The sequence below is a fragment of the Mus caroli genome, chromosome 13 (assembly GCF_900094665.2).
Source record: "Mus caroli chromosome 13, CAROLI_EIJ_v1.1, whole genome shotgun sequence".
Classification (NCBI taxonomy): domain Eukaryota; kingdom Metazoa; phylum Chordata; class Mammalia; order Rodentia; family Muridae; genus Mus; species Mus caroli.
Window position 1 is genome coordinate 59,405,261 of NC_034582.1, and position 24,498 is coordinate 59,429,758.

The 24,498-nt window shown below is 43.9% G+C and overlaps 1 protein-coding gene across 1 annotated transcript in view; it reads right to left on the reverse strand.

Annotated features, from left to right (window-relative positions):
* Positions 1-24,293, reverse strand: part of Hsd17b3 (hydroxysteroid 17-beta dehydrogenase 3) — a 32,002-nt gene extending 7,709 nt beyond the window's left edge. Inside the window, exons 1-6 of the mRNA XM_021180785.1 lie at positions 24,078-24,293; positions 22,338-22,384; positions 10,408-10,483; positions 7,937-8,044; positions 6,090-6,157; positions 2,383-2,418 (exon numbers count right to left, since the gene is read on the reverse strand). Coding sequence (XP_021036444.1) covers positions 2,383-2,418; positions 6,090-6,157; positions 7,937-8,044; positions 10,408-10,483; positions 22,338-22,384; positions 24,078-24,219 — 477 coding nt within the window. The 5' untranslated portion in view covers positions 24,220-24,293. The remainder of the gene's footprint in view (positions 1-2,382; positions 2,419-6,089; positions 6,158-7,936; positions 8,045-10,407; positions 10,484-22,337; positions 22,385-24,077) is intronic.
* Positions 24,294-24,498: the final 205 nt, after the last annotated feature.

The following is a 24,498-nucleotide window of genomic DNA, read 5'->3' on the forward strand; positions in this document are numbered from 1 at the left end:
GTGTGTGTGTGTATGTGTGTGTGTGTGGATATGTATGGGTCGGTGGGTGTGGATGTGTGTGTGTGCACATGTGTATATGTTTATTGTGTGTGTGTGTATGTGTGTGTATGTGTGTGTGCACATGTATGTGTATAGGTGTGTGTGGATGTGTGTGTCTGTATGTATATATGTGTGAGTGTTTGCTCATATACACAGAAACCAGAGGACACCAGGAGTCTTCCTTATCTTTCTTCACCTTATTCCCTTAAAACAAGGCCTCTCCCTGAACCAAGAGCCCACTTGTTTTTTGCTAGGTTGGAGGCCAGAAGGCACCAGAAACCCTGTCCCTGCTCCCTGGCACTGCAGTTACAGCCACACTCAACCTTTTTATGTGGGTGCTAGGGATCCAAACATGGGTCTTACCTGCCAAGTCCCCCATTTGCACAGTAACAAGAAAATTAACTCTAAAGTCAACTCTCCCACCTTCCTAGTCCCTCAAACTTTCTCTCCTACTTCTGCCCTTGACCAGCAAGAGCATGTGCTTGCCTGTACACACTGCTGCCAGACAACACCCTTGAAATCACTAAGAGTTGTGGGTCATGCTTCCCGCCAGCCAGGCTAACGAGTGCATGGTATATTTAGAAGCTGACTTTTCATTTATTTTCTTTGTTGCATAGGGAGTTTAGTGTCTATAATAAATAAAACTTTATAAATTCAAATCAAAGCACTTCTGTAGTAAAGGAATCAGAAGGTTATCAAATCCCCTTTGAGGAAATCTAGATGATCAAACAGCCCAAGATTGAAAGATCAATGTCTAAAATAATGTAAAACGATTTTAATGATAAGCTTCAACAACAGTTGACCACATAAACCTTAAAGCCACATCAGATGGGAGCTTTAAAAAGCCACAGATTGCTTAGCATACAAACCCCATGAGCACTCGATAATAACCAAGCAGGAAGCTGTAACATTCCAGTGTGCTGACAGAAAAACAACCAATGATGAACTATTGCCAGGGAGCTTATCCACCTGAAACAACTGCCTGTGGAGAAGGGTGCTAGCCAGCTTCCCCTTTTGATGTTTGAAACCTAGTCCTCCTCAGCCATCTTATGTTCCAGACCCTGAAACTGGACCCACACTCACCCCAGCAACCTGAAATCAGAGTTTCTACCTTGCGGCTCCCTGCAGGTCTATTGACTGCCAAGAGAGATCAGCAAGGCTGCCACATACAGATGTGAACTTCATGGATGAGCTGAGAGACCAGCTGTGGGGTAAGCATAGGCAGAAAGCTCAGAGCTCACTCATTAGCTGCCCAATGTGGTGGAGGATCTATGGGCTCAGAGGAAGGGGAAACATTTTGTTCACACGGAAGCATTAACTCCGCACCATGTCACATGGAACCCGGCTGAGTCCATTCTTAAGCAGTACCAGTTTCTAAACTCTTTCCAGGCGGGAGGCCCTCTTTTTCTTCACACAGAGGTATAAATGGACTAGCTTTGAGGGAATCATGGCATAAATGAGTCTGCAATTGACCCAAAGCAAAGGACTCGACAGCTCAATATACCTGAGACATTGCTTCAGCTAATGCTATTTGCGTGTCTCTATGTAAAGGGAGGGGCCTGGGTGGTCATGCATGGCATGTATGTGAAGTTAGAGGATGATTTCAGGGTCCTCAGAACCTTCTGTCTTTTGTTTGAGACACGCTGAGTTCTCCTTGGCTGGGACTTCACCATGTTTGTCATGCTAGCTGACTCACAAGCTTCAGGAGATCTGCCTGTCTCTGCCTCCTGTCTCACCGTCGCTGGAATTATAGGAACATATCATCATGCCTGGGGTTTGAATTCAAATCCTCATGCCCGCAAGACAACTAACAGAGCCATCTCCCCAGCTTTTCACTCTAACACTCTTATAACAGATGCAGACTTGGAAACTCAGGATGGTTGGATAACGTGTCCTATGCTGTTCAGTTAGTCAGCTGCTGAGCTGAGCTTAGAACATAGCCTCAACAATGGTATGTCTAAGGTACATTCTAAAATCCGGAGTATAAAGCCTGAAACCAGCACAACCTACCATAAGTTTAACTTACAAATTAGACATAAGAGATTAATGACTAATGATAAAATATAACAGTCATAATGATATAGCACAAACACGAGTTAGGTGAATGGGGCCTCTAGTCTCTTCCTTAAAGAAGAGATTGAGACCATGGCTGACCACAGATAACTAAACCACAAATAAGAAGAAATTACTGGGCTGAAGACGTGGCTCAGAGGTTAAGAGGGTGCATTGCTCTTAACAACAGGGGAAAGATAAGGTCCAGCCTGTGCTCAAGAACAGTTTAAATTCAAAGAATGTTTCAGCCTCTGTATTTTAATGAGTTTAGCACACATATTCATCACGTACCTTGACTACGGAGGTAATGTTGCAGTGGATGAGATTCTGCAATAAATAGACACAGTCAGCCCAGTCCTCAAAGAATTACCCCAGGAAGTTGATGCTAACAAAGAATCAAGTGGGCTAAAGCTGAATGCCAGTGGTTCCATCACGTGCTCTTGAACATTCCTACTCCTAGCTGAGACTCAGTGGCATCTGTTCTATGGTCCTACCTATATGTAAGTCTCAGCCTCAGCAGGAGAGTTGCCTTGAAAATTCAGGAAATAATGATATCATAGGCCTCAGCGGAAGATAGATGGTTCCTGGCTTCTGATGATTGGACTGACTTCTGATGAAGCAAAATCAGCATACATACAGTAGAAATCACGCTTCAGATTTTGAATGTGTAGTTTCTCCAGGGCTGGTGGCATGTAGTATAATGCCCTTCTGCCATACTGAACCTTTGACTACATCCCAGTCAGCCTCTATTCCCTGAGAAAAATGCTCCCCTAGTGTGCCATGTGTGGAGCTGGGTTGGCCAGGAGGTTAGATGCATTGAGTAATTTTTTTTTACTTAGGACATTTTCAACTACATATGGGTTTATTGAGAGGAATCTCTTCATCATGGAGGATAAAGTTGAATTTCCAGCTGGAGGAAGAAGGGTGACCTCAGGGGGTCTAGGATGAAAAGGTGAACAGTCAGATATTACAAGAGAGAGGTTCTGGCCTACAGAAGACAGGAAAATAAAGTGCTAGCAGAGCAGGCAAACATTGTGATGACTTAACAACCTGGAACCATGGCTTAGGCTATGTACACAGGTCTCTCTTAAGAGATGCACTTATCAGCCTGGAACTCTCAACTGAATTGGGCTGCAAGCACACCCTGTTCCACAAATTGGAATATAGAACTCTTTAACAAGCCCTTTAACAAGTTCCATGCAGGTATGCTCCAAGATATAATTAGGATGCAGAAGTCAGTTATGGATGCATGCACAGTAAAATCAGTCCTCTGGGTGAAGGTTTGGAGAAAAGGCACTATTTGCCATCTTCTATCTATGTATAATCAAACATGAATATGATTAAAATCAGATGCATCATGGGAAAAGTATATCCAGTGAGCAAAGGTAGACATTGTTGAAGCCTGTTGATCAAAACTGAGAATTGCCTGGGTGATACCCCTTAGAAACTACCTCCTCTTCTTCCTAGCCCCATAAACAAAAACCCCAAACATGACTGGTCTGGAGTACTCCAACTCAAGGTGCTGGCCATATGATCTGCACTGTCTATTTTCTTCTCAAGAAGTTCTTGCCAGTTTGCAATCTGTTTGTACTTCTTCAGTTGGTGTGTGTGTATGCATGTGTGTCTTTGAACAAGAAACCAAGAACCTAAAAACACCTGGTCCAGACAGTAACTCCCTCACGAATACAAGAATCATCACGTGGAAAGAGGGAAAGAGGAAGGCACAGACAGGAACCCAAACACAGACACAAAGAGAAGCATGATAATGGAAGCTGCTGAAGAGAAGGACAACCTTGAAATAGAAAGTGTGAAACAGAGATCACACTTGGAGAGGGGTGTGTGGTAGGACTGAGAATCAATGACCTGGTGTTCTCGTGAGTTTTAACGATCAACATCACACAGTCAAGAGTCACCTGATAAAGGAGTCTCAATTGAGGACTGAACAGGTCGGATGGGCCTGTGGGCATATCTGTATGTATTGCCTTGACCATGGTGGATGTAGGAAGGACTCAGCACATGACAGGTGGAACTATCTCTAGGCAGGTGGTCCTGGGATATGTAAGAAAGCTAGCCAAACATGAGCCTGTTAGCAAGCCAGCAAGCAGCATTCCTCTAAGATTTCAAAGCCTTGCCCTGACTTCCCTTAATGATTGAGCCTGGAAGTACAAGCCAAATAAACCCATCTCACACACAAGTTGCTTTTGGTCAGAGTGTTTTACTACAGCAACAGAAAGGAAACTAGGCCAGCTGGCATCATAGGCCAAGCAGCAGACACAGGGCTTAAATGGACCAGAGGGACACCTGCTCAACTGAGGCATGGAAGCATGAAGCCTGCTCAGATTGAGGCAACCCCCCCCCCACACACACACACACATACACACCCCTCAAAGATCGGGACTATGGAAAGGGTCATAAGCAAGCGCCTTCAATGGCTGTTCAATACATTAAAAAAAAAATTCTTCAGTTTGAGTCTGACCTCTCTGAACTTTCAGAGCCTCCAGCCACAGAGTCTAGGCCATATGCAGTGAGCCCTGGGCATCCACAGGCTCCACACACTTGGATTCAACTAACTATGGATTAAAAACCTTCAAAAACCATACCTCCCTGTGGTGCTACTGGCTGCTGCTGGTGGGGAGTGTCATTTCTTTTTTTCAGTAATGTAGCCACTGATAAATTACCCATGCCCTAGGAAGTGGCAGTCCACCCTAAAGGGCTGTTCATGCAAGCAATCCTAATAAAACTCAGTAGTTCATTTAAAAGAGAAGAATAAGATATGACAATGTCTTCTGGGTATAACATGGCCATCAAACTCAGGAACCCACAGCAGTGGTTGCCTGTACAACATGAAGCCAACCAAGTTTGTAGCATGGAGTGTTAAGGGCTAATGAGCCCCCAGTGCAAGATGAGGAGTTATTGACAGCCGATGGCTTCTGGTAGAGGGAGAATTGGCTTTTTTAAAAGAAGGTAGTCCTGTTAGGTCAATCACATTCCAATAGTGGTCTGTGAGCACAAATTGGATTCTGTGTTATTTTAAAAAGAAGAAGAGGAAGAGGAGGAGGAGGAAGAGGAAGAAGAGGAGAAAGAAGATAAAGACGAAGAAGAAGACACAGAGTTGGAAAGGGATGGGAGTTGTTAGATGTATCTAGGAGAACTTAAGAAGGAGAAAGTGAATATTTCTCAAGAAATAATAAAAATATTAAAACATTTGAAGACATAAAAGTAGGAGGGAGATTTACTGGGAAGAAGGCTCCAGACAGAGTAAGAAGGACTACGAGAGGAACAGAGACACACAGATACATTTAAGAAGTTGTCAAATGGCAAACTTTAAAGTTAGAGTAAAACTTAAAATTTTCAAAGAAAAAATTAGTTACTAAAATATACTCACTTGATTTAACTTTTTTTTTCCAAAAATAATCACAACTGAACTGAACAAGTACTGACTTGCTCTGTCTTTATTCTATAAACACTATAGCTTAACAACTGTTCTCACACATTTATATCATATTAGAGATAAGTCACCTGGAGAAAAATATGTACAGCCTGGCAGTGAGCATGATGCCATTTTATCAGGAACCTGAAGGTTCATGGGCTTCTGTATCTAAGGCGAGTTAATCCCCCAGATATTGATTGATATGTAAACCTCCCTCTCACTGAAAGTTGGCTACATCTTATCACCTAGGAAGGAAGATAAAGATGGCTGCTCCAGTGATACTGAAGTCATAAATTTGTTGGGTGGAGCACAGATTCCTAGAAGAAAGGTATCATGGTTAGGAAGTGTTTGATGGACAGAGAAGAGCAGAGATTAAAAGGTACACATTTGACTGTGTGTCAAGTTCAGAGGTGAAAAGAAAGATATCCCGATGGTCACCATGCAGCAGAGTCTGGCCTGACCCAATTCCCATCTCCTCCATCTCCCCACCCCCACCCCCAGCTCTGGCAGTCAAGCCAGGGTTCCTATCTGGCTGAGAGACAAGCAGATAGAAAGGGCAGAGGCTCACCTGGCTCTCACCCGGAGTGCTCAGGAAATGGCTTGGGAAAATGCTGGGAAGCATTCCAACGTTGTTGACTGGCAGAAAGAGTCAAAGCAAAGGATATGAGAGCAGGTAGGAAATCTTCCTACAGAAACACATACAAATTGATATCTAACACGAGTGCTCATAGCAATATGACTCAATAGCAAAGAAAATGGCTGCAAGCTAGGGAGAAGACCTAGTCTCTACAGTGTCTATAACACAAAATGGGAACCTAAGTCTGATCCCCAGTACCTATATGAAAACAAAAAAGAAGGGAGAGAGGAACGGAGGGACAGAGGCAAGCAAGCTGGGGGCTGGAGAGCTGGCTCATTGATTAAGAGAGCTTGCTGCTCTTGCAGAGGACCAGAATTCAGTTCCCAGCACCCACACTGGGTGGCTCACAAACACATGGCAGTGCACATCTACAATCTTAGCACTGCTGGAGCTCACTGGACAGTGAGCCTAGCAGAATCAGTGCGCTCCAGTTCCAGTGAAAGATCCTGGCTCAAAATATAACATGGAAAGTAACAGAAGACACCTGACATTGGACACTGGCCTCCACAAGTGTGAGCACATGCGCGCACACACCCACACCCACATGCACATGCACACGCACACACGCATACATTGGCTATTTAGAATTTAAAGACATTAAGAAACTACATTTGTGGGGCTGGCGAGATGACTCTGTGGGTAAGAGCACTGACTGCTCTTCCAAAGGTCCTGAGTTCGAGTCCCAGCAACCATATGGTGACTCACAACTACCCATAATGAGATTAGAGGCCCTCTTCTGGAAACAACTATAGTGTACTTATTTATAATAATAAATAAATCTTTGGGCCGGAGGGAGCAGGGACTGAGTGAGTGGGGCTGACCAAAGCAGGCGGGGTCCACCAGAGTGAGCAGAAATCCTTAGTGGAATTCCCAACAACCACATGAAGGCCCACAACCATCTGTACAGCTACAGTGTGCTCATATACATAAAATAAATAAATAAATCTTTAAAAAAAGAAAACGAAACAACATTTGTGACGTAAGGATTTTTAACTATGCGCCTGAGGATAACCCTAAACTTCTGATCCTCCTTCCCCCACTTCTGAGTGCTTGGATGACGGTGTGTACCAACATGCTTGGTTTGTAAGACGCTGGGGATGGACAAGCCCTCCACCAGGCAAGCAGCACTCTAGCTCTGTGTTTCTAGTTTAATGCTACAAAACAGTACGCAGATGCAATCCCAGTTTTGAACATCCCCGTTCATACCTGTAAGGAGAGGCACCAAAATGCTGTCACAAGTTTGGGGGGACTTTAAAAATTTATCCTCTGTGTGGTTTATCCATCCTTTCCAATTTTTCCAAAAATGATATATTTTTATGGTTTTTCTTGTGAAAAATGTAATTATGGCTTAAATTTATGGGAACTTTAAAATTCAAATCTTACTTTCTTCTGTTAATGCTGACAGTGTGCCCTGCATGCGATTGCAAGATGTCTTGTCTATAAATACAGAAAAGCATCTTGATTTTTGAGTAAGAAGTGGGTCCTTTTTTTTTTTCTGTCTGTGAGTGTGTATGAGTAAATGTTCGTGTGGTGTTCAGAGAACAACCTGAAACATTCAGTTCTTGCTTTTCTCCATATGGATCCAAGGGATTGAACTCAGGTCATCAGACTTGGTGACAAGTATCTATGCACCAGCCCACTCCCAAAAGGGCCTTCACTATTCACTTTAATACTACAATATAGTTGCAGGTTGTATATAAACTGTCACAAAATAAAATGTCACTGGTGATTATCATACTTACATGCAACATCAATATTTGAATTTTTAATTCACTCACCTAAAATTCCTATTTCTAAGCCTTCAAGTTGTCCTTTAATATGGTCATAGATGTCTTCTCTGGCAAAATCTGCTTGTACAATCTTCACACGGCTTCCAGTGGTCCTCTCTGCGTGAGAGATGACAGATATTTCTAGCAAGCTGGAGTACAATCAGCCCTCTTGACCCTGAAGTTCCCAGCATTAAAAGTAGATTTTGCAAGACTGGAGAGATGGTTCATCAGCTAAGAGTGCTTTCGGCTCTAAAGGAAGATCTGAGGTCAGTTCCCAATACCCATGCCATGTTCTCATGACTCTTGTCACTCCAGCTGCAGGGTGACAGCATCTTCAGGCATCTTCAGGCACCTGAACACATGTGTGCATTCCCACACAGATACACACACAGACACACACTGAAAATAACAAAACAGTTTTAGAAAGAGTTGGGATTGTGCTCCCCAAAGTCATTTCAAAATCATTGGGAATCTTGTTAGACTCATAGATTTCTGTCTCTTAGACACACTGGGATGAGCTAGACTGGTCTGTACAAGTCACCAGGTGATTGACACATACACAAGTGTGAGCCCCTGGAAGAAGGCTATCAACACTAGTCCGATGCACTCACACCTCAGGACACTCAGATCCCTTAAGCACAGACGCAAGGATCCTTTGGAGGTGTCCTCTACATCCTCCCTACATGACAGCTTGCCTCTCTATAACCCTGAGGGGACAGACATTCTTCCCATTTTCCAGAGCAGCAAATTGAGGATCAGAGCAGCTGACTAACCCGTGCAAGGGAACCTATCCTTCAATCCTAACATGTTTAGCGCCTTATCGACTGTTTTGTGCTGACTTGCCCAGTGAAGGCATTTGTAGGCAGCAGTAACAGCTACAGGTAGAGCACTCCAGTCTCCCTGAGAAATGCCTTAGCTTTGTGTCTAGACTCAGTTCCTCTGGATCAAGCAGTCATAACACACAGCTTAACAGTTGGGGATTCTTTAATGTAAAAGACATGACTTGCTTTCCAATAACCTGATAAAAAGCACATTTAACATTATGAGGGAAATGCTCAGGGATGTCTGGTCCTAATCAGAGGGGTTTCTACAATCCAGCTACAGAACAAAAGCCAAATTCATCAGTTCAAGGGCATCAGACCTCCACAGTTTGGCTGCATAACCCCCACCCCCACAACCATTTTCTATTCTGAACCTCCCCCAAAGAAACAAGGCTGGCCCAGAGCAGCCTGATATGGCTTTAAAGGTCTTCATAACTAAAGATTCATGTCTTTGCATTGATAACTGGCTAGTTATTAACTTAATAATTATTAAAAGTTAAATACCTAAAAATAAGCATTATGGTCTTTTTTACTAAAATAATCTAAACTATTTAAACTAACAAAACATTATCTGCAAAAGATGTCTTTTATGGTATGAGGCTATGCCAGGCACTGGCAAATACAGAAGTGGATGCTCACAGTCATCTATAGGATGGAGCACATGGCCCCCAATGGAGGAGCTAGAGAAAGTACCCAAGGAGCTGAAGGGATCTGCAACCCTATAGGTAGAACAACAATATGAACTAACCAGTACCCCCAGAGCTCATGTCTCTAGCTGCATATGTAGCAGAAGATGGCCTAGTCGGCCATCATTGGGAAGAGAGACCCCTAGGTCTTGCAAACTTTATATGCCTCAGTACAGGGGAATGCCAGGGCCAAAAAGTAGGAGTGGGTGGGTAGGGGATCAGGGGGTGGGGAGGGTATAGAGAACTTTCGGGATAACATTTGAAATGTAAATAAAGAAAATATCTAATAAAATAAAATTTTTTTAAACAAGATGTCTTTTAGGGTTGTGTTATGTATAACCTTTGTGACTGTATATGGCAGCCCTGAGTCATGTCTTTTTCTTTTTCCTTAATTATTTACTTTTAATTTCATGTGCACTGGTGTTCTACTTGCATGTATGCCTGTATAAGGGTGTTGCATTCCCTGGAACTGGAATGACATACAGTTGTAAACTGCCATGTAGGGGGTGCTGGGAATTGAACCCAAATCCTCTAGAAGAGCAACCAGTGCTCTCAACCACTGAGCCATCTCTCCAGCCCCATCTTTTTCTTTTTGAATCTGATGACTATCAGTTAGCATTCTCTCACCTTGTACAAGGAGCAGAACATGCACACAAAAAAGTGGCCTGGTTTCTGGCTTTGAAGGAAGGGACAGAAGCCAAGGGATCTGGCTGAACAGGGCTGATTCTAAGGGTGAAAACCCAGAGAAAATGGCCCTCCTGTGCCTGAGTCTCTTTCCGAGTCACTCAGGCTACAGAACCCAGAGTAAGTGACAGCCTATGCCTCACACTTTGGCCTTGCCTTTGTACCCTGTGCCCAACAGTGTACAGAGGAGAGAGGACAGAAAACCCAGGCTCCAGGAAGCAGATGTGGCGTGAACAGGAAGGGTAGTGCCATGCTTGGCCAGCTCGGCACACACATCTCCCTCACTCACCAATCTCTTCTGCAACGGTCTGTAGCTTTTCCAGTGTCCGGCTAATAAGTACAACATTGAGTCCATGTCTGGCCAACTGCGGGCAGGAATGGAAAGACCAGAAAGATGGTAAGTGGGGGGGAGGCCTCAGAGTTACATACCTGTTTGCAGTGTGAGTCGTCTCCCCAGAGCTAATATGTGATGGAAGTTCCTGAGCTATGAGTGAAACAGCCATTGTGGGTGAAGCTGAAGCCCACAGTAACAGTCATGCTGTATGTACATTACATAGTCAGAGCCACTTTAAGAAGTCTTCTTATGTGGGCCCGCTATCTGAGAGCTCCTATCTGAAACTGGTGTGAGTCACTGTAACCAACTACAGAGCCTGGGGGATTGTACCTCAGTAGCTGTAAACCTTACATTTTGAGACAGTGAGTAGTCACTGGATTGAGACTTATCAACTATGTTCAACTTGCTGGCCAGCAAGCCCAAAGGGTCTCCCTACCCCTAGCTCTCTAGTGCTGGGTTCACAAGCATGCATAGCATTGCTTAGCATTTTCATGTGCGTTCTGTGATCAAACTCAGGTCCTTATGCTTGCAAGGACTGAGCTATCCCTCAACCATTGCTGGGAGAACATCAGGGTAGCAGGGCTTACCTGTAATGCCTGGCTACCTGGCACTTTGAGCTCTGATTATCTTCTGACAAAGCATCCCAAAGAGCTACAGACCCAGAGACTCAAGATGCATGTCAGAGACTATCAGACTCCTGTTTGTGGATGTTCTCACTAATAATACACATGCATTTTACAATCTTCCTTGAGTTCCTTCATGGAACTTCCTTCATGGCCCCTGAACCTGTTTGCAAATTCCACAGGGTTAAATTTTACTCCCTGGCAATAAAGTGATTCCTTAGTCATTCAACATGAGCTACTGTTCTCCTTCCTTCTTTTTCCATTTATCTGTGCGTGCATGCACACACACACACACACACACACACACACACACACACACACAAAGCCATTACATTTTCATTTTATTTTAATTAAGGAAATAAACACATCAGTTGAAAGGATGGCAGGTAGTTGTGGCACTGCTTTGGTAGAAGCAGAAAAGGGGACAGAGAAAGGGAGGCTTCACAACCTGAGGAATAGCTCTAGAGACAATGTCAGCAAATGTCTTCACCACAAGAGTCCTAAGAAGCAACCATCAGACAGTTGAGGGCTGTAGAAACATCTAACTGCACTGCCCTTGGGGCCTGGCTGAGCCCAGCTATCTTGTCTCTCTAAGTTTCTTCTCTGAATTTCTTTTCAATTTCTTTGTGGAATGGGGGTGGAGCCTTCCTAGTAAGTCCTATGAACTAGATGACAGCCTTATAATAAACACAATTCCTGCTGAAGTTCTTTAAAATTGATTAAGAGGCTGTTGCAGGAACTGAAGAGATGGCTCAGCAGTTACAATCACTTGCTGCTCTTGCAAAGGCCGCAGGTCCAGTTCCCAGAACCCACATCAGGTGACTCACAACCACATCAGTTCCTGAGGATCCAGCATCCTCTTCTAACCGCTGTGAGCAACAGATATGCATGTGATACACTCAGACACATACACGTGAAACATTAATACACATAAAATTAAAATTATCCTTTTTTAAAATGAGGGTATTATAAATATAATTTAGAATTTAGAAATATAAATTTCTAAAACTGATGCAAGAGAAATAACTTGAATTTTTTTAAAAAATTTATTTATTTATCTTATGCATATGAGTACATCACCATTGCTCGCTTCAGACACACCAGAAGAAGGCATCAGACCTCATTACAGATGGTTGTGAGCCACCATGTGGTTGCTGGGAATTGAACTCAGGACCTCTGGAAGAGCAGTCAGTGCTCTTAAAGGCTGAGCCACTTCTCCAGCCCTAACTTGAATTTTATAACCACTTAAAAACAAAAACAAAATACAAGTGTTGCCAGGCATAATGGCACACATCTTTTGTTTCAGCATTCAGGAGGTAGATGGATCTTTGTGAGTTTGAGGCCAGCTCAATCAACATAGTGCCAGGACTATGTAGAGTGGCCCTGTCTCAAATTAAAAAACAAAAAACAAAACAAACAAGCAAACAAAAACAACAAACAAAAACACCAGGCATGGTGGTGCATGCCTTTAATCCGAGGAAGACAGAGAGGCAGGCAGTGCTCTGTGAGTTTGAGGGCAGCCTGGTCTACAGAGTGAGTTCCAGGAGAGCCAGGGATCTGTTACACAGAGAAACCCTGTCTCAAACAAGCAATCAAACAAGAGAGAGAGTAAACATACAAACATATTATAATAAGGCAATAAGGATATCAACATGTATTTTAAATTGTCCCACAAAGAGAATTCCAATCACAGATTATCCTCTGAGTAAATTCTATCAAAACATTCCAAAAAAAAATCAATCATTCCAAAATTGCATAATAAAGAAGAAAAGGAGGACAAGTTCTCTCTTTTTATGGGAAGCCTATAACCTTGACACTTCAGACTCTCTAGAGAACACAAACACCATCAATTAGTAATAATGCTGGCTATCAGGAAAGAGCCATGACTTGGCAGTTCTGTTCTTACAGATACTGTCCATTTACATGCCTGTTCTCTCAGAGACAGGGACAGACATAAGAGAAACATGAGTGTCTGCTGACAGAAAAAGGCATAACCAAACTGGAACATACTGGAATGCTATAGTAGCGTGATAACGGTGAGCCCTTACAACACTGAAAAATCAGTGGACCACTTTCAGCAAAGGTGAATATTTTAAAACAAGGCCAGATGGAAAAGGTAAGCTGGAGATTGGGGTAACTGGCATCATACATATTAAGGAGAACATCCCTGCTGAGATAAAACAGACCTACACAGAGCAAGGGGAAGAGGTGGCGATCTCAAAGGCCAGGCCAGGACAATTCTTTTCCTTGTGTTGGTGACTTTAACTCTGGGCCATTTCCTGCAGCCACCAGGTCCATTGCCTTCAGGATGAGGTCTGTTCTTGTCTGCTAGACTGTGGGTGGGGAGTCTTCCTAAATGCTGGGGAGTAGCCCCCAAACTGCCAGGTAAAAAGGAATGAAAATAATGACCTTGAATGGTAGTTTTTTCTTCTGGAATTCTCTGGCCATCAACAACCAAGAATTCCCATCAATCTAACAAGAAGCTAGACTCTATACTATATTTTGGGCTATAGTTTGATGAATAAGAGACCTCAACTTCTGTTGGGTGACATCAGACCATATCCGTCTCGTAAAGAACAAGCTGGCAGTGTAGTCCAACATTGAAATTCAATGCTAGCCTTGCTAGCAGGCTTCCTGTTAAGGTGGTACTCTTAACTGGTACTGTAACACATACACACACCACACACCACCTCACAAGAACAACTGAAGTCGACATTCATGGCCACCCCTGAGGGCTGGCAACAGGCATGAGGCTTCATACCCTGAGAACCTTTATGAAGAGCAGAGCTGTCCACATGTCTATGCTAGAATCACAGCTCCCCAGAGAGAGGTGTGCTGAATATCTCACACTAAATAGACTCTGTGGCATATCTTGAGTTGGTTACTAAGAGAAACTGCAGACCTTTGAAAACTAACATTTCTAAAAAAAAAAACAAACAAAAAAACAAACAAACACACAAAAACATCCTTTTGTAAAAATAGACAAAGTAATTAAGTCATTAATTATTACAAAATAAAACAGAGGGCTGAGGAGATGGCTTAGTGGTCAAGAGTTCACACTGCTCTTGCAGAGAACTGGACTCCGGTTCCCAACACCTACATTGGATGGCTCCAACCACCGGTAACTCCAGCTCCAATTCAGGGACATTCATGTGTACACAAACACAACACACACATAAATATCCATAAAGGGAACGTAAGATACAGGCAGAAAGGCTTCTCTCCTCACACTCAAACAAGCTGCAGTGTGACACTTGCCCAGCAGGGACCACAATGACTGCTTCTTAGGAGACCCTCATCTGTATCACTGATTTCCTGCCCCCCTTCCTCTTCTCTCTATGCCTTACATAAAGTTCAGCCATTTTGCCCCCTTGTGAGTCTCCTACGCGCACGGCTTAGGATGGTATGAAATCTATGTTCTTTTACATGCTATTTGACTGTTGTCGGTCTATCTCGTTTACTGAAATATTCAGCCTTCTGAAAGAAAAGAGTCCCTTTAGGATACCCCACCACCATCACCAAAGGCATGAATTGACCCAAGCAGTGGAGGTGCTCGCCTTTAATCCCAGCACTAGGGAGACAGAGGCAGGTAGAGCTCTGAGTCTGAGGCCAGCCTGATCAACAGAGTCAGTGTCAGGATAGCCAGGGCTACACAAAGAAACACTGTCTGGGAAGGAGAGGAGAGCAAAGTTGAGAGCAGGGTATAGGATCACAGGCCCTCACTGTTGCTCAATGGGCAGAGGCTAAACCTACAAGGAAAACTCAGATACCAGAGGTCCTGACAACGGCGGTCCTCTCCTGAGCATGTGATCAAGCAGGATGCCACAGCCTTTAAGGGACCTGGTTCTATGTCCAGGATAAGGTGAGACACCCACCCTGGACCACCCGGCTTGTATGGTGGTTTCTTTTACGCAGAGCAGTCTGCTTGTGGCTGGTAAGGGACTGTGGTGCAAGGTTGCAGGGCTCACCAGACGGAAGGACACACAGCAGAGCTCCAGCCCCCATCATCTGAGAACTCTCTGAATGTTATCAAAGTCCCTTAATACTGTCAGTCGAGTTCTTAGCATCTGTATCTATATATAATTAAGGCTTTTCTTTGCTTTTTCTTTAAAAAAAAAAAAAAGACTTACTTATTTTTGTTTCATGTATATGAGGCGTTCCTGTTGTTTTCTTTATATCTTTCCCAATCTTAAACATACACAGAACTATCGCCACTCTTCTGGGAAATGCAAATTAAAATAGGATTTCACCAAGCAGTTTTAAAAATAAGATGCATTGACAAAAATAAAATATCAATTAGGAGAAAAACCACCATAAACCCAGGCAATTCTGGGCCGACGGAGTCCCCTCCCCCACCACTTCTGAGAGCTGGAATCTGTCTCAAAGGTGACTTAAGAATGAAGGACTTTTGTCTCCCAGTTTACTTCATCAGCTTCCCAAAGGGGAAGTTGTCCATTAAATGAAAAACAATTTGCATTTTCAGCACAAAGGGTGCTCTTTGCCTCTGAGCTCCGGCCTCTCCTTGGTGGCGCCTTTTCCTAGAGAGAGTTTCCATGAGGCATGTGAAGTGGTTTGGACCAAAAGCGGCTCAGACAGCACTGTGCTGTCTGGGCAGCATTGTCCCCTTTGTCTGCTCAAGCAAGACTCAATCTTATTCTGAGAAAGTCGGGGCTGACGGGCCCCATATGCGGGTCTTCAGCCCCTTTTCAGGGAGTTAAGCCCCCAGAAGCAAGGCCTTTCCCAGAATGCACTGCCCACTGGTCCGGGATCTCTGCATCGCATGCTGGCTTGAATGGGGGCCTGGGTCAAGGAAGGTGCTTGTGGCTGCTAATCTACACCCGGTGGTGGGAGCGAGACAGGGCTTTCTCTGTGTGGCAGAGAATAGAAGACAGGGCTGGAATTCAGGTGCAGAAAGAGGAGACAAGGGCTTTAGAGGTGGAAGCCCACCCTGTGCCTCCGAGCCCAGCCCTTCCAAACGTGTCCTCGCCGCCCCCCACCTGCTTTGCTTGATACTTGAAATTCCTTTACCAGGAGGCAAAGCCTCTCCGACCACTTTGAAGATGAATGTGGATTAAACTAAAATGTGCGCAGCAGAATAGGCTTCCGGAAAGCCAGAGAGGCACATCCCCCACTCCCACCCCCATTCCTGCCATTAAGCACTACTTTGAAATTTCCAGTTATTTAATTAAACTGGAGTAGCGGATAGATCAGAATGTGAACCAAATCCCAAGGAAGCTCACTTTCTGTAATCAAAGGATCAGAAAAAGGGAAGCTTGGCGAGAGTTTAGTGCAGGGACTGGGAGAAGGCTCGGTGGGTAAGGTGCTTTGGGTGCAGTCTGAATTCCCAGCCCCCGCACGACATTCACAGCTGGGGAGGCAGAGACAGGTGGATCTGCAAGACTAACTTGCTAGCTCCAGGTTCCAAGAGAGACCTTGGGGAGAGAGGGGAGGAAAGGGGGAGGGAGAGGGAGATTTCTATAAGCCAGACAGGTATTTCAGGAACTCCACGAGAAGAAACACAATGGTCAAGGTCAGAAAGATTGCTGGAAGAAAAAAAAAAAAAAATGAACACAGCGAGCTGTCCACAGACATCTCTGAGATTCCCCCTCCCCTGCTCCAACGTATTTTTCTGTCTGTTGCTTAGATTAAGATAACTTCTACAAGTTCGCGGGTTCTTTATTTGGTCCATTTCATTCTACTATTAAGCTCATCCACTGAGTAAAATTTCTTAGGCAGAAATAGTAATGCACATGTATAATCTACTGCCCTAGAAGTGGAGGCAGGAGGATTAGGCATTCAAGACCATCACATTGAGTTTGACTGATGAAAAGCCATGGGAAGGCTTTGTCTACAGACCACACACACACACACACACACACACACACAAACAAACACACTCATACACTACCAACAAACAGACAAACAGAACAGAACAGAAGACGCTCGCTAAGCAGGGAGGAAGTGGCTAAAGCTTTGTGAGACATGTTGAGGAAGAAATAGCAGAAAGAAAAGCATAAGTGAGTCCCAGGTATCCATTCTCCAGGACAGCCTGTTCCATGTGTCACCCTGAGTAGATCATGGTACCCAGGCATGTGGCAAACATTAATTATTCCATGTGTTTCTGTGAAGTGTGTGTGTTTCTTTTATTATTGCCATTTGATTTTTATTTGTTGGTCTTTGGAAAGAGGATCTCATGGAGTCCAGGATGACCTCGAAGTTACTATGGAGCTGAAAGCAATTTCTGCATCTTCTTCCCAAGTGCGGGTGGGGTTATTGGTGTGTGCTGCCACTCTTGTCGTGCAATGTGCATTTAGTTGGGAAAAACATATTCAGAAGATTTAAACTTAAGTATTTGCCCTCCATGATGTAGGAGAACCTCACCCCCCAGATCTGCAGCCTTCCATTCAACTCTGCAGTTCTTGAATGCACCAGCTTCCAGAATAATGTGAACCAATTTCTTTTTTAAAAGACCTCTCCCCAAATATACATACTCTGTTCTCCTCTCTCATCTACTCTTTCTCTTCCCCTTCCTTCCTTGTCCGTAATTGGTTTGATTTCTCTAGAGAACCCTAACAAAGTCTCCAGTGAATGCACAGAGAGAGAGAGACAGAGACAGAGACAGAGAATATATGTGAATATCTGAAATAGCCTGAAAATATCTGAAAAGGAAACACAATTAAATTTCATTTCTTTTATGTGTATGGGTATTTGGCCTGTGTTAGTTTCTGTGCACCATGTGCACACATCACCCTTGGAGGCCAAAAGGAGGATGCCTGATCCCCTTGAACTAGAGTGATAGATGTTCATGAGCCACCACAAGGGTGCTGGGAACCAAACTCAGGTCCTTGGCAAGAGCAGCAAGCACTCATAATGAGTGAACCATCTTTCCAACCCCTTCACAATTTAAACATTCAATGCAAATAGAAGTTAAACTTGGAAAGTCTTCTCTACACAGCATTCTGCCCTCCTCGTTCTGTTTAGATCAGATGAGAATGCTACCATCTCCCATTGATTGACATGGATTCAGCCAATGATGGTCAGAGGTCAGAATATCTGGTTGGTTCTCAGCTGTGGAGTCCAGATAATCCCATACTGAACCCCTTTCTCTGAAGCAGCGGTTAGCCAGAGAGAAAAATGGACTCTCCGGAAGGAAGAAAAGCCTGCATGGGCTCAGGAAAAAAAATCAACTTTTAAATAAGACACAAGATGAAAAGGTTTGTACAGAAGAAGAACGCAAGAATTAGTCAAGGGCAGAACAGAACATCAGGCCATGAGGCTCACAGAGCTCCTGGTGCTGGCAGTGACTCAGAAGCCCAGTGATGATATATCATTTCATCTGCCAGATGATGTCAGCAGATCTGGTCAGGGTGAGCACTGACTTTCCCATCCAGCCCCCAGTCCCTGACTCCTGACCCTTGCTTTATAAGATGGTAAAAGAATGAACAGCTCATGCAGCGTTGACTTGGGATCTCTAAGTCAGTCGGGTTAGCATAGATTTGAGGGAAGAATGGGGAAATCTGAAGGAATCCAGGTAGCTCCTCAAGACACAGAGCTCAGAGGGGAAGACCACAGATCTGAAATAGGAAATCAATGTATAAAATGTGACACAGTGTGTCTGTTTTCTGTCACTGTGATAGAGTACCTGAGATAAACAAGTTAAAAGGCTTAAAGAATCACTTTGCCCCAAGGTTACAGGAGTGCCTAGCAGTGGCCAAGAACCCTTTTGTTATAGACCTGGGGTGAGCAGACTTAGCAGGGTAAAGCTACTCACTTCAGGGTAGTTGGAAATTATACTACATCTCAAAAGCCCCATTCCCTTCTAGGTCTACTCAAGGTTCTACACCACAGGTAGGTAGGCACCACAGGTCATAAATGTGCCTTTACGGGGCAGTCAAGCTCCAAGTCAAAGCAGTGAGAGAGACATCATTCTGAGTAAACAGTTTTTTATTATATTTAGTGTATGTGCATGAGTGTGGTGTAGTTTGGTGTGCTGTGTGTGTTATGGGGGTAGGGAGGAGTGTGTGTAGATGTATGTGCATGTGTGATGTAGTGCGTGATGTGCATTTATGTCTGTATGGGTGTATGTTTGATGTATTGTGAGTGTATGGGGGTGTCTGTGTACCTGTGTAGGTGTGTGTTTGGTGTGCTGTGGATGTGTATGTATGTGGTATAGGATAGTGTGGGATGGGGTAGAGTGTGTATGCGTGTGTGTGTGTGTTGTGGGATGTGGACGTGTGTGTGTGTGTGTGTGTGTGTATCATGTGGGATGATGGTATGGAGTGTATGTGGTAGGATGTGAGTATGAGATGTTGGGGTAGAAGGGTGGGGGATAGGTGTGTGTTTATGTATGTGTGTGTATGTGTGTGTGCGTGTGTGTGTGTGTGAGAGAGAGAGAGAGACAGAGACAGACAGAGAGAGAGAGAGAGAGAGAGAGAGAGAGAGAGAGAGAGGACAGACAGACAGACAGAGACAGAGACACAAAGAGAGTCAGAGAATGCATGTGTGGAAGTCAGAGCACAACCTGCTTGAGCTGGTTCTTTCCTTGCATCTTGGGATTAAACTCAGGTTGCCAGGCTGGGCATCACATGCTTTTACCTCACCAACCCTTTCTTTTTCAGTTTTTGGTAACAGAAGACACCCTGCTTTGGAAAGCTGTTGCTGGGCCCTCTTTCTAGTCTCTGCAGTCAAATATGACCACTCATCAAGGACCAGCCTGTACTGGTTGAGAGGATATCCTTATATGAATTAGGATAAGTACAAAGATGACCAAAGGCTACACATTTTCCTCTCGGGGTGGAAACCGGGGACAGATGCTCCAGGCCAGCATCTGGAGCCTTTTAAATGGTGTACATCAGATGTGTCACACCCAAAGTGTATATATAGTGGATCCAGGACACCTAGAGCAGCCATATCACACAGTGTGGTTTATTGTGACTCTAGCCTTTGGGATAGAGAGGTAGGATTGCTGTTCTGAGCTTTGCAGGCACTGAATATTTGCACCTCCTCAAAATGTACATATCAAAACCCTAACCCTTACCTTTGAAAACAGCCAAAGATGCTGTCTTCACATGCTATAAATCAGCTCTCAAGGGTAGAGCCCGTGTTGTAGTATTAGCGCCCTTAGAAGATTCCCAGAGCTTGGTTGCTGATGGCCCACAGAGAAGTTTGCCCTCTGTAGCCCAGGAGGAGAAGTGAGCACCCTTCATGGGGCCTCTGAGCCTTGGGGACAGTGAGATGTCTGGACCGTCCAGCTTACAGCAGGCGACATTTGTATGAGAACTGGATAAGCTAGAGTGGCAGAGCTTACTGCGAGTCTCTACAACTCACTAAGACCACAGGAGCTTGTGTGTCCACAATTCCATCCCTCCACATTCGCTGAGACCCATTCCCAGCTTTATAAAGAATGAAGAAAAATTAGGGAATTAACCTAAAATTTCTGGTGAGGAAAAAAAAAATGGCTGAGTCACAGGCCTTCCTTTGAGAGAATATCACGTTGCCTCTTAAAGATAATATTTTGGGGGGCTGGACAGATGGCTTAGTGAGTAGCACTACTTGCCACCAAGTTCAGTGACCTGAGTTCAATCTGCAGAACCCACTTGATGGAGGAGAAAATGGACTTTGCAGTTGACCTCTGACCTCTACATGCATACCATGGCATACACACATAGACAGACAGACAGATAGACACACACACACACAAATAAATATACGTGAAAAAAAAAACATAAGTAAAACTAAAGACAATATTTTTGATATAAGGAAATGCTAACAACTAAATATAGCTTTTTAAAAAGCAATGATGTATATGACATGGGATTTGAAAGGAATTTGGGGGAAGTTGGCAAGTTCTGAATATCTGTCTGTCTCCCTTGTTTAGGAGACTAGCTCCTCTCACTACGGTTTTACAGTATTCTTTATCAAGACTTACACACTTTTTTTTTTCTGTGTACACACATGTAGTGTGTGTGAGAGTGTTTAAATGCTCATGGGCTCACATGTATGTGCAGGCTAGCCTAGCACGCATGTGGCTGCTTGTGCGTGTGGAGACCTGAAGTTTCCTTTTTAATCATTCTCCAATTAATTGACTTTGGCAACAACTTTTGCTGAACCCAGACCTCATTAATTGTCTAGTCTAGTTAATCAGTTTGCCTGGGGGAAATCCCCTGTCTCAGCCTCCCCCCAGTGTTTTTGAAACAAAAGCTATACTTGATACATCTAATCTACATAAATAAATTTTGAATTAGTATGTTTCCTATTAGTATAGGATAAATAAAAGGGATATATTTTCTTACTTATTTTGAGACAAGGTCTTACTATGTAGCCCTGGCTTTTTTGGAACTCACTATGTAGACCAGACTGGCCTTGAACTCACAGAGATCCTCCTGCCTCTGCCTCCCAAGTACTGGGATTAAGGTGTACACCACCATGCCAGACTGGGTTTACATTTTTAAAGGTACTTTTTTTTTTCTTTTTTTGGTTTTTCGAGACAGGGTTTCTCTGTGTAGCCCTGGCTGTCCTGGAACTCACTTTGTAGACCAGGCTGGTCTTGAACTCAGAAATCCACCTGCCTCTGCCTCCCAAGTGCTGGGATTAAAGGCGTGTGCCACCACGCCCAGCTTTAAAGGTACATTTAAGTATCTAAACACTATGGTACAATTTCAACCAGAAAACACCAAATGTCCCATGAATTCCTAAAGCCTTAATGGAGGTACTGGTACCTTTATGTGTCATTATTTGTTGGCTGGCTAGATTGTTTTAGACAGCACCCAGAGTTTAGAGAGATGGCTCAGTGGTTATAAGCACTTACCGCCTTTGCAGAAGATCAGAGTTTGGTCCCTAACACCACATTGGTGGCTCACAATCACCTGTAACACCAGCTCAAAGGGATCTGATGCCCTCTTCTGGGTATGTAAGTGGCATACACATATAAACACACATGAACACCTATAAAAATAAATCTTTTTTTAAGTGTCTAAGGGATGAGATTATGATTTTTTTTCAGTCTACTCTCATACTAAAGGTATTTTACTTTTTAAATGAATGTCTATAATCTTTGTACACAGGAAAGTGTTGGGTAGGGTGGATGCTTATCACAAGGGAGGGATCGTTGCCTGGAGGGTAGCTTCAAAGCTAGGCTGGTGGAACTCACCTGTAGTCTCAGCTACCTAGAAAGCTAAGGCAGGAGATCCATTTGAGGTCAGCCTGTGAGACATGGCAAGAACCGGTCTCCAAAATCCATACCACAAAAAGGAGCCACCTCACCTCAAATGAATAGGCTTTCCCGATGCCATCGCCTGCTCCGGTAATCACTGAAAGAAACAGTGACAGCCTTGAAACAAGAGGACACATCTTCAAGCCTCTCTCTCTCAGTCGCTTGTATATCTCCGTCTAGAACGCTCAATACCACAAAGCCACGTTGCTCCACTCCAAGGTTTCCAGCCTTTGGTAACCTGGATAGAACACTGTAAGTGAAGGGTGAAGGGCTTTTCTGTTTTGTCTTTGGTGTGTGTGTGTGTGCTTTTGGAGGGATCTGTGAGTCTAGAAAACACACTATGAAATGCAACCAAGCACTAAGCCAACAAGTATTTTATCCAGGCTTGGGGCAGTACAACCTTAGCAACTCAAGGGCAAGCATGTACCCTGTCATTGCTTCATTCCTGCCCAGTGCTCACCCTATGAACACCTCAGGGTTCCTGCTGAGAAGTGCAGACTGGCCACTCCCCTCCTCCACCCCATAGGTCCGTGGCCCTCAATGCCTGTGGAAGATAGGGAACCTGGCAAAGAGGACACAGGAATGTTTATGGGGGATGCAGGGACCTGAGGACCTTGGATAGTTAACCCCCAATACCACTATCTACTAGTACCCAACAATTTCATAGGCTTTCAAGCCCTTCGTTTCCAAAATTGGAGACAGACAACCACAATTACAAGTTTCACAATTCACCACAAATATACCTACCTGCCCCTGACCTTGGCACCAAGCATTAAAGGGCACACATTTTTTTTAGACACAGTTTTTAAAATATTCATTAAAAACCCACTATTTTTATTTAAAAAATAACAAAAAGATTCAAGTTTATTGAGCATAGATGTCAGTATTCTTTTTCTCTGGGTATCTTCCAGCCTTGTTCCTAGAGTTTCCTGTTCTCTATGTGAAATCTGTTCCCTCCCTGGTTTGTCTGTTCCTAACGACATCGCATATTTCCTCATGGAAATCTTATTCATTCTTAACTCTCAAACAAGCTAACATTATACCTTTCACTTTGAAGCCACAGAGTTTCTGGCTGCATCTTAACTGCTCTTTGGGGAGTGTTCTTAGAAGGGCTAAGTGGGGCAGCAGCTGTGCAGAGTTCTAGCTGCACAGAATCTTGGGCATTTGATTGTGCCTGGTAGGGTATTCAGATCCAGAACACACAAGCTCAGTGGCTTAGTAAGTAATAAAAGCAGCAAACACATGTGTGTACATACCATATACTAATACACACATGTACATGTGTGCATACACAGTGGAAGTGTAAGAAGCATCCATTAGAAATCCCTGGGTCCATCCTAAACAATTCTCATATGGTCATTAAAAAAAAAAAATCCATGAGAAAGTTTACAAAGTTGCCAAGTTTAGTGAATAGAGGCACAGAGTGCATTTTTAAAAAATAAATTAACATTTGGATTTTAAAAATTTTTGAAACTCCCTTTAATAAAATGCAAGCACACCAGCCAAGGGTTTAGAAATCTGGAAATCTATAGGTGAGAACTCAGCACCTCTGCCTGGTTTATTATTGGTATTATTAGAAAGACTCCAAAAAGAAGTAAATCTAGCAAAGCAACGGACACAAGGGAAACCTGGGGGGCAGTCCCTTCCCCATCTCCTGATCCATACCTTGATTTTCCAGACAGTTCTAATTCCACACATGCTGTCTAGTCACACCATTACATGTTGTGCGGAGTCACAGAGGCATTCTGAGACGTAAGAATAAGAGAATAAGACTCGGAGAATCTTCTTACCTGCCCATTGTCCCATTGATCGCAGGAAGGAGCTTGGCAAAGTCTTGCAGAACCTCAGAAAAAGGTGCTGGGAGAACCTCATGCACTTCACCAGGCAAACCAGGCCCACGAACAGCCCTGCAGCAATGAAGAGCTTCTCCATGGCCTCCTCTGGAGCTGTCTTGCTGGAGATGCTGCTGGGACCTGGTCTTTATTCCCATGTGACTCCCAAGGCAAGTGGCCTGGGAGCCCGCCAGATCTCCTCTCAGGAGGCTCTGGGTGTGTTCCATGTATCCGGGAGCATTTTAGATTAGAGAAACTTCTTTATGTAACCTTGTGATTCACAGGCATTTGAATCAAGTATTCCTAATAATATCTTTACAGCATGGTTAGGCTTTTGTGACTGTGGAGGTACTGGGTAAAGAAGACAGTAGACTTGAAG